Source organism: Zeus faber, assembly GCF_960531495.2.
Source record: "Zeus faber genome assembly, chromosome: 6".
Classification (NCBI taxonomy): Eukaryota; Metazoa; Chordata; class Actinopteri; order Zeiformes; family Zeidae; genus Zeus; species Zeus faber.
The window spans coordinates 2192213-2208728 of record NC_137201.1 but is presented as its reverse complement, the minus strand read 5'-3'; the positions used below and the strand labels follow the sequence as shown (position 1 = coordinate 2208728).

General features: G+C 43.9%; 1 protein-coding gene across 2 annotated transcripts in view; it reads right to left on the bottom strand.

The window, feature by feature from the left end:
* Nucleotides 1–16516, bottom strand: part of cfdp1 (craniofacial development protein 1) — a 75182-nt gene that overhangs the window by 37421 nt on the left and 21245 nt on the right. For both annotated transcript variants that reach the window (XM_080003092.1, XM_080003093.1), the window contains exon 5: nucleotides 7667–7801. In XM_080003092.1, coding sequence (XP_079859218.1) covers nucleotides 7667–7801 — 135 coding nt within the window. The remainder of the gene's footprint in view (nucleotides 1–7666; nucleotides 7802–16516) is intronic.

Sequence of the window (16516 nt, the reverse complement as noted above, 5' to 3'; positions counted from 1 at the left end):
CAGAATCGCTGGGGATGCTGTGGAGATGGTGGTTGACCTCTTTGGAACAAGCAAAGTGGCTGCTTATTTTCTGTCCAAGCAGATGCTGGGTGACTTCGAAGGGGTTTGCGATGAAGGCAGGCCGTTTCTTGGCCCTCTCTTTCCTTCACCGTCTGCGCCATTCTGCCCTTTGAAGAATGAAGAGCTTCTTCCTGAGGATGCTGCGAAGTTCTGATCCCTCTCTTCTTCTCGCGCTTCCTTGTACTGCCGCTTCAGGACCCGCAGCTCCTGCCTTATCTGGCTGATCTTCTCTGCCCTAGGGTTGTATTGTAGTGGGTCTTGGTACGCAGCTTCTCCACTGCCAATGATGACGAATGCCATGGTTTGGAGCTTCCTGTCTGCATCACCCTTGACTGCTGCTTCTAGGATGTTGTCCATATCATCGAACTGGCGCCACTGCTTGTCCTTAGCCACTTGACCCAACGATGTTCGGTTACTCTGCCTGGGGCTGGGACTATTGGTACGTGGAGGTTCGGGGCATTGTGGGTTGCCTGGGGGCCTGGCTCCTCCTGCAACTGACCAGGGATGATCTCGGCACGCTGTACAATTTGCTCCTTATCCAAGCATTTTATCTTGGCCTGGTGGATCTTCAGGTCATGCAGATTTCTCCATACTTTGCCGCAGGCACATTCTGCAATCGTTGTCGGTAATAAGTTTAGAAAATTCCATAGAACAGAACATAGTATAGGGGGAGTTAAATTCTCTGCCTGTTCTTCTTGGAACTGTTCTTTCCAACCCATTGATTCCCTTCTTTGTATCGCTGTTTTTGTTAAAGGTTATATTGCAGTCCATCTACCGAGAGTTTGCCCTGCTTTCATGTATACCATTACTTTTATTTGTATAAGGGTTAGGGTTCCAAATTAATGATTGGACCATTTGGTGGGCCATGTCAAAGTGATCAGTTTTCCTTATGGTGGCAACTGCGACCTTACTTTTGCAACCTTCTTCGGTAGAAAGCTAGTGCTGGTGGTTTCTTCCTTCCTCTGACTGGCCCAAAACCGAAGCTTAAATTGTCTTTTCTGAAAGAATGAATGTCATTGTCCACTGACAAAGAAACTCTCAAAATCACTTCCTGGTCTGCTAAACTGGTGTATCCTACATCAAAATGGCCTTGATGGACCAGTTAGAGCTCATTTTCTCCTAAATTTGCTCCAAAATCAATTTCAGAACATAAAATGGCCAGGGATATGATGCAATGTTTAATAAACACTTAAGATTTTCAAAACCAATGGTACTGATCATTTAATTGAAACCTTGAGGATTTGTATCGCTACTCTTTATTGGCAAGTACCCAAGAATGTATATTATACTTTAGTCAAACAGATCTAGTCTAACACTAATCACAGGCTCATCAAACAAGCCTTTCCTGTTTTTAAGGCATGCCAACAAAAAGGTGGACATTTGAGGAATCAAATGACTGATAAAAAAGGAAGCTAAAAAACAGTTTCTTTCAAACAAACAGAATAAAACTAGAGTCAGCAGAATCGAAGTCGCCGCCACATTCAGCTCAACGCAGGGCTCTGAGTCTGTGTGTGTATCTGTGTGTGTGTCTGTGTGTGTGTGTGTGACTGTGACTGTCTGCTACAGCAATACCACTACATCAGCAAAAACTGAAAGGACAGAGAAAAAGAAGGTGGGATACAAGAAAAACTTCTGCTCTGAGGAAGAACAATGAAGGTAAAAGGAGGAGAGGAAGGAGTAGGTGGCAGGGTGAGATGAGAGGACAGGAGACAGAAATAAATAAAGAGCACAAGAGAAAGAACAGGAGACAAAGATCATAAGCAAGAGACAGACAGCATCTGAAATGCATACGACCATACTATCCGGTGTGCCAAATGAGTGTTAGGTATATCTGAAAAGCCATAGTATGATCAAAAAGTACCGGGATGAAATACTACATCATGTCAAATATGGAGGTAGGCAAACACTGCACACTATGTTGTCAATCGTATCCTACACTGCCTTGTGAGAAAAAGATGCCGATAAAAGTGTCTGCGAAGCCATCGCTCTTTTAAATCACATACGATATGAATATGTAGCCTAGTTTTTAGTGCTGGTGATGAAAGGTTGGACTCGAATGACAGGCTCCAAATGGCTGTGTTTGCTGCAAATGAATCGTACACGATTCTAACATAGCTATTTAGTATGCCAAGTTAGTATGTGAGCGTTTTTAGTGTTTATAACACAACTCGGGCTGTGTCTGATTTAGAATTTTGTCAGTCAAATTGGATTCATTTTCAGAGTTCCTGTGGAGGCAGCATCACTTCCGAAATGAATTACATTTTTCTGAGTTCCTGTGAAACCAGCATCGCTTCCTGCTTTTTTTTTTGCTTTTTGTTCTTAAACCTGTGCTGTCAGCATGCTTGGCAGACAATCATTTGAAATATGTATGCCATTGCATCTAGTAAGAGTTAATCTGCAAGTGGAGTTCAACTTCTTAACCTGCAATGCCACTCTTTATTCATTCTTTAATCATCAAGAGCTGCTTGCAATAACTCTGTCCTGTGGATGACCTGTGGGATGACACAAACACAGCTCTCCGTGTGATCGCGGAGAGACGAACAGGAATGGCACATGGAGGAACTTGTGCCCTGTTCCTCCATGCGCGCCCCTGCCCCCCATTGAATGTTGACTTTGAACAGCTGAATCCAATTCGACTGACAAAATTCTGAGTTGGGTACACCCCTAGAAATAATTAGTAATAATCAGACATACACAAAAGTAATTCCCCATATGTTTAATGGACTATCCCTCCCAGTGACAGGTGGAGTAACTGAAAAGTTTAGTTTCTCCAGAAGAACTTGAACATAGATTGAAAGACAGTCAACGATGATAACCAAACAACGATTATTGGGTTTGTATTTCTTGTATTTCTCCTATAACTTTTACCAGCAAAAAAAATGACATACATATGATTTTATTATTTGCGGCGATGACGGTAATGAGCCATAGTTGCACACGTCCCCCCCATGAGTGGTATTTAAGAAATTGATTGTATAGCCTAATTTCCTTTTACAGTGCAACTTTTTTTTTTAAATTACAGTTTAACTGATAGTTTAATCAGCCAAAATTCTTATTGTCGGTTAACGGTTTGACAGATTGGAACAGCAACTCGGCACGTAGTCCCTTCCTGTGATAGCTATGACAGTAAAGAAAGGAGAAGAGGAGCTGGATGTAATCAGGAGGGTGTTCGGGGGTGTGTTCGAAGCAGGTCCTGGTGTGTGCCTGTGATGCGTCGGCCTGTATGTATATGTGTGGGTGTTTGGTGTGTGTGATGTGTCCACCAAGTACACTGGTGAGTGCAGGGCACTTGTCCCAATTAGTTCTAGTGTATGAGGTCAGAATTATATTGTTGCGCCTCTAGCCGTATAGACACTCGACGACCACAGGAAAGATCCGAGCACCATGCCCTGACAGATGTCCGGCTGTCAAGTTATGTCCACATGAGACTACGCTGAATAGCCTCCTAACTTTACCTGATTTAGAATTATGGATTGTTCACACTGTGACATTATTATTATTTTTCGGCTTTGACCCTCGCCTGAACTGTTTTTTGGATATTTGAACGCAGAATTTTGCTTAGCTAGCACTCAGATGGCGCTAATTAGCTTGTTAGCATGAAGCCCGTACTGCTTCAGCTGCCCCCCCCCGGCTGGGCATAAGCATTGGCATTGTTTTTTATGTATTTTTAATCAAAATGTCAACATTGACCTATTATCTATTGTAGATAGATACCAATAGATTGTAGATAGCAATATAGATTTCGGAGCCAATTGATATATCCGCCCTCTGGCTCTCCGAAACGATACGCGTCTTCACTAAACATTATCATTTTGAGCATGCTACTGGAAATCTTCCGTATTGCTCTGTATCACGCGACGCTGCCTTCCTTTCCCGCGCGACTCGAGCCAAACGCCAATGTCACATTATGGTCGCTTAGCCAATAGGATAAAAGCGGCGGGTCGTAAAAATTGTCATTACAGATAACGGTTCGGTTCACACAAACTGTCAGTTATTTGTTAACATGTAACTTGTGAAAAGTATATGAAAAGTAATGAAGGACAAATGGGGTTAGTTCCAAAAAAATCTCTAAAATAATCCTGATCTAAAACGTCTTCTTTTAAAAACAAAAATAAGTATTTTATTTTACTGAATTTCCTTATTGAACAAAACAAAAAAAGCACTGTGTGTAAGGGGGACACTCTCAGCATCACTCTCTGACTACCCACCTCTTCCTTGGCCAACAATTGCCACCGGGCCTCACAACTTTTCTCGGGGAAAGCCTGCATACCTTGTGTGGACAACTTCACTACCTTCTACAATAGAACAGATCTTTTTAAGGATGATCGCCTCCACCCAAACCTAGAAGGATCCTGCTACTTTTCCTAAATATTGTACTCACACTGCACTCTTGCAACGCATTCACCACCTGACGGTCAATAAGTCCCACATGTGCATATACAATTCAATTCAGTCACTGCCGGCAATGCCATTACCAGTCAGCGCAGCAGCCCCATGCTCAGGAAGGGAAGAGGGGGCAGTCTGTCGGCACCATGGTGGAAGGAGGTTGGTCGATTGTGTTGCTTTGGGGAACTCAGGTCCTCTAGAAGGTATAGTAGGGTATAGTAACCCTGTGTCAGACTCTGTAGTTTCACGTATAGCAACTGTGTGTCAGAGTCTATAGGTTTAGGTACAGCAACCCTGTGTCAGAGTCTGTTTCAACATTTTTTTTTTTCATTTTTGTTCTCTGCTTGGCGGGTAGGGGGTGGGCTTCGGCCAGGAATTCTTCCCGGCCTTAGTTTTGTGTTGGGGTATGTGGTGGATGGGATGGCTTGAACAGCCACACCTGACGCTCGTTGGTTGGGCTAACGAGCCCACGAAACTGCCACAATTTCTTTGTAGTTTTATCTCGTGCTGCTATGAAAAAGGCTTGCGTAGCTGCATGCAGTTGAAGAAAAAACAAAATAGACCTCTCGTGCAATAATAAAGCAATGCCGCATAGACCACAGGCGACTGATGTGGCCAGTGGAGCTCCAACAGTGGATTCAATAGGAAGCAGCACTTACAGCACTGCACGCCGTGCCCGTATGCTCCATCCGGTGGACTTCTACCATGATATTGTAACACCTTGGTGTGCGTAACGAATCATAAGGGGCATACCAAACAGTCAGATAACATACCATGTTCCGTTACATCCCTAGTGAACAGAAATCTCCTCAAGTTACTTTGCTTTTGCCTGCAGTAATTTTGTTTTGCAATCTCCGCCCCCTGAACTACGCCGCTTTTATCTCCAAACTGGTTTCATTTTAGCTTACAGAAGCATTGACAAACATTCAGCTAACAAACAACCGGCATTGGAAAACCCCTTTGCAACAAAAGATAAAAAGTATTTTGGAAGACGAATAGTTAGGTTTGGCAATGTTGGCATGGTTTCTATGGCTTCCTTTAACAGTTGCTATGTCACAAATTGTCCAATGGTACTGATTGGGCAGGTCTACCAAGAGGAATATTACATGTTAAAAAAATTGTTCCAGCAACCACTTCCATGTTTGTGCAAGACCCTTACAGACATTGTTGGATGTAAGATTTGTAGTCCCTATAAATACTTACAGAGTTGGGACGTAGAGCTTTGGTGTGGGAAGACAAGATACATTGTTTTTCTTTGTTTGTCTGTGCGCGTCTATACATGTGATGAGGGAGTGGTACTGAATACAATTTCCTGTTGTGATGGGTCACACACAGACACACACACAAAAACACACACACACACACACACACACACACACACACACACACACACACACACACACACACACACACACACACACACACACACACACACACACACACACACACACACACACCTCTTACTCAGATGAATAGGAAATTGCTTGTGTAAAGGACACACTGTACTTCCTGCCTGCGCGATTATTTCCCGTTTCCTGTCCAGGGATTTAAAGAAAGATGGATTTTCCCTCAACCATTTATTGCAATAAATTTGTATGCTACCCTAATCAGAATTCGCACAAAAATAAATGGTGGTGATTTGCCTAATTACCCTTATATCATCAACACTTTAATTATTTGTCATAACTTTTCAAGCCGGTAGAAATGAGTTTCTGTAACAACGCTGAATTTGATGTCACATGATGGGTGTGCGGGCGTGTGGGTGTGAGGTAGGGTAGAACAGCAATCAAACAAACAATGGCATTACAAGCAAAGTTCAACAAGGAAATTCAACTCCAACCGAGATGATGTTAATCACTGCTGCAGTGTTGCATTGGGGACTGGTGGAGCTTCCTGATGGATGAGGCAAATTGCTTGTGTGAATGACAAACACCTGTTTACCCGCTATAATATCACCGACCGATCAAATCTTAGTTGGTAAGTTGTGTTGTCAGTCCACTTACCTTTTTTGTCAGCATACATAAAAGTGACCCAGATTTCTTTTCTTTTTCTGAAAACATATTTTCGCCCCCTCTGAAAAACAAATATCTCCGTCCACATGAGAACGCAAAAACGATTGAAAAACGCTCACATAAGCATGCCTGGCCAGTCAGGGGTAATAAGATCTCATAAAAACTGATGAAAAACGCCACAGAAGAAGATTAGGAGCATGCGTATTTGGCTTCTTCTTGAGCACCGCGACCATAATATTCAACACTGTATGCGCACAATTCTGAAAGTTTTAGAGACCTTTAATGGAGACACAGCGGACAACACAATGGTCGTCGGCCATTACTCTTAGGTTCATGATGCATGCGAAAATGCGAACGTTTAGGTCATGACATCAGCATTTTCAAGAAGCTCCATTTTAACTCCAGGAAGCTCCAAAACTGAGTTTAAAAAATATCCACCATGGAAGGCGTTTTCAGTGAAATAAAAAACATTATTTTCGTGTGGATGGGAGGCGAAAACGCGGAGAAAATACATTTTCATATAACATATATATAATTTATAAATATCCGTGTATGTGTGGGCAGGGCCTGAATTTTTTTTTATCTATTCATGCTGCACCTAAAGCAGCATTATGAGAAATTCAAGGAAAAGTCAATTGATGTAAAAAAAAAATATATGACTTTTGCCCACCTCCCTCACACTCCCTTCCAATAAATTATTTTACAACTTCCAACAGTGGCCAAGAAGTAACAATATAACAGAGCTGAGAATTAGTTGATTGGGACCAGTCATGCCTAGCAATGAGGTACAATACCACAAAAAAAAAAATAATTCAAAAATTGTGCGCCCTCGTTAACACTACAAATCTGATTTTGGTAAAGTTTGGTACATAAGGATGTGAAACTGTCTTCACCAGCCACTACCTCACACTGCTCCAACTCAAGTATTTGGGCATTGTTTAGGGAATCCTCTTTTTCATCAGAACCCCTGTAATGAATGTGATATTAGATTGTTAAATTGTCAATATAAAGATGTAATCCAATATAACATTTCCTCCATTCTTTGACATTATCTGTTGGTTTATTGGCATCAATTTGAGAAACTGATTAACGAGACCGTAGACAGAATAATCGATAACAAGGTCACCATAAGCAGTAGCCACCATATTCTTAAGTCAATAGACATTATTTGTATGTTTTTATCTATTCAAACCCTATCGGTTGGGTACCTGGGTCCAGATGACAGTGGTTTGCTGAGGTTTAAGCACTGTTTCTGCTCCTCTCCACTCTCCTTCTCTTGGTTGCTCTGGCTTTTGAGGAAACCCTTAGCTTCTTTGGAGTCAGCAGACACCTCCTTAGTTACCCTGAAAACAAAAGAAAGGGTGCTTGATGAAGGTCAGCGTGGATAAATACTATCTCTGATTAGGGGTCACATGTGCTTTTTTAAAGTTGTGTGAGGAAAACGGTGGAAGGTGATTGCAGGTGATTGAGACACATTTCATTGCTGAGGACATGAGGACCTTTCTAACTAAAGAGAAAACTGGTTTTCTTAAAACCGTTAGTTTGCTGCAATTTGTAGTGATTAGGGATGTGACAACATATCAAACAATATATTTTGGCATACATAAATGTAAATGCAAAAATGACCAGGTGCGTCATGGAGCAAAACAAGCACGACGACTGCCAAATAAAGAATTTGCTCAGGTGCATCAGTAGGATGGTTTCAACAGGTTGTCGAAGGGTCACAGTTCACAGTGAAAATTATGATCACTTTGAATTTAAAAGGAAACTATTTTTTTATGTAAGCCTTGGGGGGTAAACCTAAGTGATCTGGTATTGTGTGAATAAAAAGAAAACTTGGCAACCACATTCTTCAAAGAACTTGGTCACGATTGCCCTAGTGCGCAGCAGTCTGTTTTATTCTCAATACTGGATCGAATGAAAAGATTCTTATGCCGATCACTCCCATCAATGGTCAAAAAAACAAGTCTTACCTGAAAAAAATTATCTTTCTTTCCTTTAAGACCTAGATCGGATGATTGCTTGCTTGTATATTGTTGAGACAAATGACAGATATTAACTTTTGAAGATTGAAGTGACATTGTGCGAAGTGACTTAAAGGACAATGCTCAATTGCATTTTGGCACTTTGTGAATATTCACAGTGACTGAACTCCACGTATTTTTAACATCAAATGACGCAGCAGTGAATTTTGTCTAGTGATATTGTGAATCCCCCATCATTAATTGTATCAAGGCGGTGTATTGTGACAACCCTAGAGGCCTTTTGATTCAATATGAGCTGTATACTATATAAACAATAAAACAGACAAAATACTGTAAATTCCGAATATTCTGGCACAATTTATTTTGTAAAATTAAATATATATATTTTTTTAAGACCTTCAAATACATTTTGCACCAATACCATTAATCCGTATTTTTGTGATGACTATTGAATTAGAAGAAGAATTAGAAGAATTAGAATCTTTACTCATCACACGACACGCCACACTACAACACATGCATACACAAACACATGCACATGCTTTGAATGGCGGCCGGTGAAATGTGGCCTCTGCATTTGACCCATCCTGGCTTGTCCTTCCACCGGGGGGCAGCCAGGAGCAGTGGGCAGCATTCAATGACTCACCCGGGGACCTGGTTCTGTATGTCCATCGCTGGTCAGACGATGATGTATGCATGTTTTGTTTGTGTCCTAACTTATGTTGGATGGAGGAAACCCCATGTGAGCATGGGGAGAACATGTAAACTCCATACAGAGAGGCCCCTAATTGGGAGATTACCCAAGCCACAAAGGTAATAACCACAATACTTACTACTTACTAGAATACTACAATTGAGCCCAATATTCATAATGTTCACAGTCTTTCATAGTTAGAATCAATGAAAAGAAGCTATACATAATCTATATAATTCTATAATCTAAGCTAGATAATACAGCAAGGTTGTTCTTCGAACAGTTATAAATGATGGAACCAACATTTTAATAACCCCTGGGTTGAAAAGTGGCGACCCTATCCTTTCACTATCCCAACCCACTGTGTCAGAAGTGATCTTGTTTTTTCCCCAGCAGAAGAAGCTGATGAAAGCACTTGAGATGGACTGTGCTCTGGAAATTTGTCCAACTATAGACACATATAGATTAAATGGATGATTCGATGGGGAATTCAACCCCCCCCCCCCCGCCCCCAACACACACACACACACACACACACACACACACCACACACACACACACACACACACACACACACACACACACACACACACACACACACACACACACACACACACACACGATGCAACGGTACATGGTATGCTATCAAACCGTTCGGTGCACCCCCTACGGTTCAAGTATCAAGAGGTTTCAATATGCACACTTGAAGCGCGGTATTACGGTATCACGGTAAAAGTCCACCGGACACGTTGGCGCACGGTACGGGCGAGGCTCAGCATGCAGTAAGTGCTGCTTCCTATTGAATCCACTGTTGGAGCGCCACGGGCCACATTAGCCATGCGGGGTCCATGCGGCATTTCTCTATTTTTGCACAAGGTCTATTTTTTTTTTTTTTCCCCAACTGCCCGTGACTTCAGCAAAATGCTTTTGTCAAGAGTGCAATCAACCAAGGTGTCCAGTTATAAAATAACCCCCTGGGATGGCGGTGTCCCTCTTTATAATGGACTTCTCTTCAGTGACTTGCTTCCATTGGCACCAGATAGTGTTGAGTCGTTTGACGAACGATCCAATTCTTTTGAATGGTTCTTTTGCAGGAATGAAGGGAACCAAGTGTCCTGGATGATGAGCCGTTCTTTTTGTTGTTTACAGTTTTATGTTGTGTTGTTTGTTTAAGTTGCAGTTTCATGCCACCGGAAACTGTTTTCCCCTCCATTTGGACTATGATCCTCCCCACCGGGAGATGCCCTGGCTGAAAAAGAGAGCACCCACTGGCACGTCAGGTTCACAAAGCGAGGGCACATACGCACTGGTCTTACTGTGAGATTTTACTTCAGTAAGCTAATTTATTGATATCATATCAGTGACGATATGTCCAGGTGCATCACAAGATGAAGTATGTCACAAGCTTCTGTCAGGAACAACCATTGACTACCAGGAACAATCTGGTTGATGACCAAGAACAGAGTGGTGACAACTGGAGAGAGAGTGGAGAGCCTGGAGAGTCTGCAATGGGTTCAGTGAGGGTAAGCAGCCCAACCTGCATCTTCTGAGAAGAACCCGCAGTAAACTACAGATCAACCTACAGAAAGATACCATCAGAGATTTCCGAGAGGGAGAGAGGATGAGAATCCCACGGGGACGGACCAAAGGATACCGACATATGGTAATGGAAATAGGACGATGAGTGTGGAATGTGTCTGCGGCGAAGTGTGTAATAACCCGCGTGGCCTGAAGATCCACCAGGCCAAGATGAAATGCGTGCAGACGGTGCAGTTGTCACAGCACTCAGGAACTACACCTAGTGAGACACAGAAGGAGCAAGGCCCGGAGTCACCCTACAGAACCTGGAACCTCGAGGTGACGCAAGCCCCAAACTCACGCCGAGCAACAGAACATTGTTGGGTCAAGTGGCCCCAAGCTAACAAGGAGAAGGAGTGGCTCAAGTTTGACGAAGATGCCGATTTGGAAGCTACAGCCAAGGGTGAAGCTGATCGACGCCTCCAGACAATGACCACCATCATGGCCAGCCCAGTAGCTGAGAGGTTCGACCAGAGGAGAAGAGAGCAATGAAACTCCCTTACACCATGAACAATACAGCAAGTAAGATCCACCAGATCAGGCATGAGCTGAAGGTCTTGAGGTGGCGCTTCAAAGAGGCAAGGTCGGAGGAGAGGGGACCTCTCACAGACCTGCGCAGCATCCTCCGCAAGAACCTTACAAGAGGGCTGAGTGGCATAGGAGGCGTGGGAAGGAGAGGGCCAGGAAGCAAACTAATTTTCTAGCGAAACCATTTGGGTTCACAAGACAGCAGCTGGGGAGGAAACGCAGCTCACCAGCCTCAAAGCTGAGATCGACCGACACCTTCAGTGATGAATCCAGGGAGCAAGATCTGAGGCACTGTAAGTCCTTGATTAATCCACCTGCACCAACTCTGTCTTTTGACAGGAAGGAGGCCAGCTGGAAGGAGGTCCAGGAGGTGGTCAAGAAGGCAAGAGCAAGCTCAGCCCCATGACCGAGCGGGGTCCCTTCCAAGGTATACAAGAACTAGCCAAGGTTACAAGGTTACTCCACAGGCTCTGGATAATTCTGAAAGTGATCTAGAGGAGGGGCAAGATAGTGCATCAGTGGAGGTTTGTGGAAGGGGTGTGGATTCCAAACGATGAAGAGTCGAAGAACATCGATCAGTTCAGAACCATCTCGCTGCTCAGTGTTGAGGGAAAGATATTCTTCAGTATTGTTGCCAGATGCCTGACAGACTACCTCCTTTGGAACTCCGACATCAATACCTGAGTCCAGAAAGGTACTGTGGTGTCTGCAGCACAGACACAAGCCACTTAAGTCCAGATCCTTGGTGAAGAAGAAGAGACAAGCTCAGTTTCGCTTTAAATAGTACCCAGATACCATCCATCACGGAGAAACCAGTAAAGAGCTTAGGGAAGGTGTTTGACTGCAGCCTGAGAGACACAGCATCCATCTGAGCGACCAACCAAGAGCTAGAAGTCTGGCTAGCTGCAGTAAACAAATCAGGTCAACCTGGCAAGTTTTAGGCCTGGATATACCAACATGGCATCCTCCCACAGAATCTCTGGCCCCTCTTGGTCTATGAGGCTGAGCAGCATCGCCCTGTATGGGCAGAACAACAAGCTAAAGCTCCCTATCAGCAGCCTGAATGAAGAATTCATGGTGACCTGTACTAGGGAGGTGCTGCAATATCAAGAGTCCTGCTACACAAAAGTCTCTCAGGCTGGTATCGAGGTCAGGACAGGATGGAAGTGGAGGGAAACAGAGGGCGTGGAGGTCACTGAGTCGCAGCTAAGGCACAAGTTGCTGATGGGCTTTGTGTTTCGTGGAAGGGCTGGCCTAGATAGCATTAAAACATATTGCTATGACAAGGCGCAGGGGAAGGACAAGAGGTCACTGCTCCAGAATAAAGCGCAAGCGTCAGTCGAGGAGGAGCGGGCAAGCAGGATGGTTGGGATGCGGCAGCAGGGAGCCTGGATGTGATGGAGCGCCAAGTCTCATGGGCCGAGCTTTAGAAATCCGTGTCCCGTCGAGTATAATTCTTAATCCAGGCTGTCTATGACGTTTTACCCCGCCCATCCAATATGTTTTGCTGGGGGAAGGTTGAATGACCAGCTTGCTGTCGGGGCCTGAAGAGAGGGAACCTGGAGCATATCCTCAGCTGCTGTTCGAAAGCCCTGGGCGAGGGGCGCTACCACTGGCAGGATGACCAAGTCCTGAAGGCCATAGTGGACACCATCTACAGTGGGATTAGCCACTGCAAGCGCCTCTGTCCAGTGAAGAAGACCATGTCTTCTGTCAGGGGTGGGGAGACGCCAACATCAGCTGCCAGGACCACCTCCTCTGGCCTGCTAGCAACGGCACAAGACTGAGAGGTGAAAGCCAACCTGGGGAAACAACTTAGGTTCCCAGAAACTGTTGCCACGACAGCGCTAAGGCGAGACATGGTGCTGATCTCGGAAGCCTGAAAGCAGATCATTCCCACTGTTCCTTGGGAGGACCGCATTGAGGATACCAATGAGAGGAAGAGAGCAAAGTACGCTGAGCTTGTGGAAGTACGCTGGGTGGCAAGCAAGGTGGGGGCCCATTGAGGTGGGATGCAGGGGGTTCCTGGGTCAGTCCCTCTGCAGGCCTCTTATTTCATGCTGGGCAACACAGGGACCAGTAGGCAAAAAGGCCATCAAGTTGGCCACCGAGGCAGCAGAAGTTGCTTCGAGGTGCCTGTGGATCAAGAGAGGAGAGCCGTGGGTGGGGTAGTGCTACCTGGGTCGCCTGGGTGAGTGGTGGTGGTGTCTGAATGTTGAAAGACCCGAAACACCCAATGACCCCAGGTAACACTGATCACTGATGATGTGCCCAGGTGCATCATAAGTTTTTCTATTATTATATATAAAAATAGTGTTTACAAAATAATACAAAAATAATTAATTATAGAACTGGCTTTATTTATTTATTTTTATGTGAAACATTTTTTAAATACTATATATGTAAATAAATAATTATTAACGAAAATGAATACTTGAATTATCCTTGATCCTGGACACCTCCCCTCTAATCAGATGAACTAATGCAAATTATAACAACCCACCAATGAAGTTGAACCCCTGTCTCCCCCCAAAGTCATACACACAGAGCGTTACACTACTCATTTGAGGCAGACCACTATACCATTACCATGGCCCAAAAACCGTGATACATACCGAACAGTGAGCCCACTGTCCCATTGAATCCACACACACACACACACACACACACACACACACACACACACACACACACCTCTCAGGGTACTGTAATGAGACAAGCAAGTAAGTCTCAAAGTTTTTTTAATTGTCACCCAGAACATTAGTTGCTATAGCAACAATGACAAGTGAAAGGCGGATGGAAATGATGAATACTGATGCTTGCAAGTGGGGTATGTTTGCATGATGCCTCATGCAAATATAATTCTGCAGTAAAATTTGTCCACAACAAAGAGTCTTTCTAAATCGTGAGTCATCAACACCAGTGAGGGGGTATGACGAAGCACACTAGTAGGTGAGGAGGACAGGGCAGGGCGGATCTATTTGCATAAAGGCTGTCATAAACAACTGCAGTGTTTCACGTAGAGATGTTCCAGAAAGTCAAAGAGCATTGTCACCATCATGAAAAATGTGGTCTTTTACATAGGTTCCTCCCTTTATTCTGGCTTCTGGTTGCCTTTCAACCACGGGGACTGTTGACTGCTTATAATTTATAATAATCTTCAGGAAGAATCAACATTTAATTGAATACATCTTGTATGTGAATGCCAATTTTGTTGTTTACATGGCACTGTCACCATTCCCACTAGTGCTGAAGGTATATGATCAGTTGAGGGATACTACCATTACCAACACCTTTCAATACCAGTGCCTAATCACTTTTTTTAACAAACAATTATGAAATATAGTCAGTCATACACAGCTTTTAAATAAATAATCACTTCTAAAAAAAAAAAAAAAAAAAAGTAGGTATGGTGTGCACGAGTGCAGACTGTTTATCTAAATGGTGTCATGGGTTCATCTCACCCGAAGGGGCGTCTAAACAGCCAAAGACGCAAAACAACAAATTTAGCTCCTCATACACTCATAAACACTACTGCTATCCTAACCATGTGGGGGACGACCAGAAAGAGTCCCACAGAGCCCAAAAACCACATTGTTGAGGAAACAATTCTCTCTCTCTCTCTCTCTCTCTCTCTCTGAGCTATGTCGGGTATGGCCACTGCGTCCACTGGTAGTGGACATCACCTGGTCACCTCATCATCATCACCTCATCACCTGGTCCCCCGGCGCGTCCACGTATGCTGTCCACTGCTCCTGGCTGTGCCCCCGGAGGAAGGACAAGCCAGGATGGGTTAAATGTAGAGGCCTCATTTCACCGGCCACCATCCAAAGCATGTGCATGTGCGTGTGTGTGTGCAAGCATGTGTTGTAGTGTGGTGTGCTGTGTGACAAATAAAGATTGTTCTTCTTCTTCTAGTGCAGGCATTGCAAGTCCCACATTAATATTTGGGTGACCACTGGCATGCGTAGCCCGGCGTACTAAGCGGGAGGGGTGATATATGCAAATTGTACGCTTGGTCTTAATTACAAAGAGAGGGCGAGTGCCAGAGTAAGCAAAGAAGTGACCAAGTAAGTGATTTGGAAAGGATGAAAACAATGTGAATATGGTCATCTCAGACCATATAGAGGGCATTGGCTTGAGTTTCCTCGTTTGGGCAGAAAACTATAGTATAGTAGCATAGTAAAATTCTGAAGTGCTTCTGAATCGCATCTTTCTTGTGTATATGTGTGTGTGTGTGAGGGGGGTGGGGGCTACCATTGTGATATATCCTCGCATTACCATTGTGATATATCCTCGCATTACATTTCACTGCATATATGTATGGAAGTATGTATATGTATGTGACAAATAAAAATCTTGAAAAATCTTGAATCTTGAATCAGCCGCATGCCGTTAGACATGCAGATTCATACACTATCAATAAAAGAGACTGTACACCAGGACTTGGAATCGGGCATGTTGATGGTTATGACAGTTGCGACATCCATCACAGGGTTATGATCTGTCTTTCCCCAGCGTTTTTGCTATGCTAATCATATGCTGTGATAATTACGCGCAATTTGTCAAAGAAACAGCCCACGGGCCGGTTTGTGAGGATTCTGTGTATCTGGAGGAGAGCACAGTTAAGGAGAAACTGCATTTTGTTTTGTGGAAGGGCGGTAATCATCGCTGTGCTGCAGTAATTACGCAGGATCTCGTCCAGGAGATAAAACTCAATTACACAGGCTTTGAAGTGAATTTTATCTCTCCCAATGGAAGGAAGTGAGGTCCTCTGCCACGATAGATTATTTTTAAGTTACATAATCAATGGCGGTCTCTGTATACACACTGGTGCAAATGTTGTGTTTGGCTCAGCAAAACTGGAGATGGATTGTCAGCATTATTTAATTCAATGGCGCCTCTTTCTTCACCCTAGTGCACTTGTCAGGTGTCTGTGCGCTTCTCTGGGTTTCATACCAAAAACTTCAATACATGCCGGTCAAATTCACCCCAAAAAAGTCCAACCTGAGGTTAACAGGCTTAAACTTTAATCGAACGAGATGAATACTAAGCTTGATGCACAAATAAAAACCTAAAGCTAAAAATTGTAAACATTACAGTAGTAAGTCAGCAGGAGTAAGACAGAATACATGTGCCTGAATGGGAGGGAGGGCGGCGAAAAGCTGAGAATGCAAGGAGTGGAGGTGGAGAACGCAGATGAGTTCAAGTACTGGGGCTCGACCCTCCAAAGCAGCGGAGAGTGCAGGAAAGAGGTAAAGAAGAAAGTACAG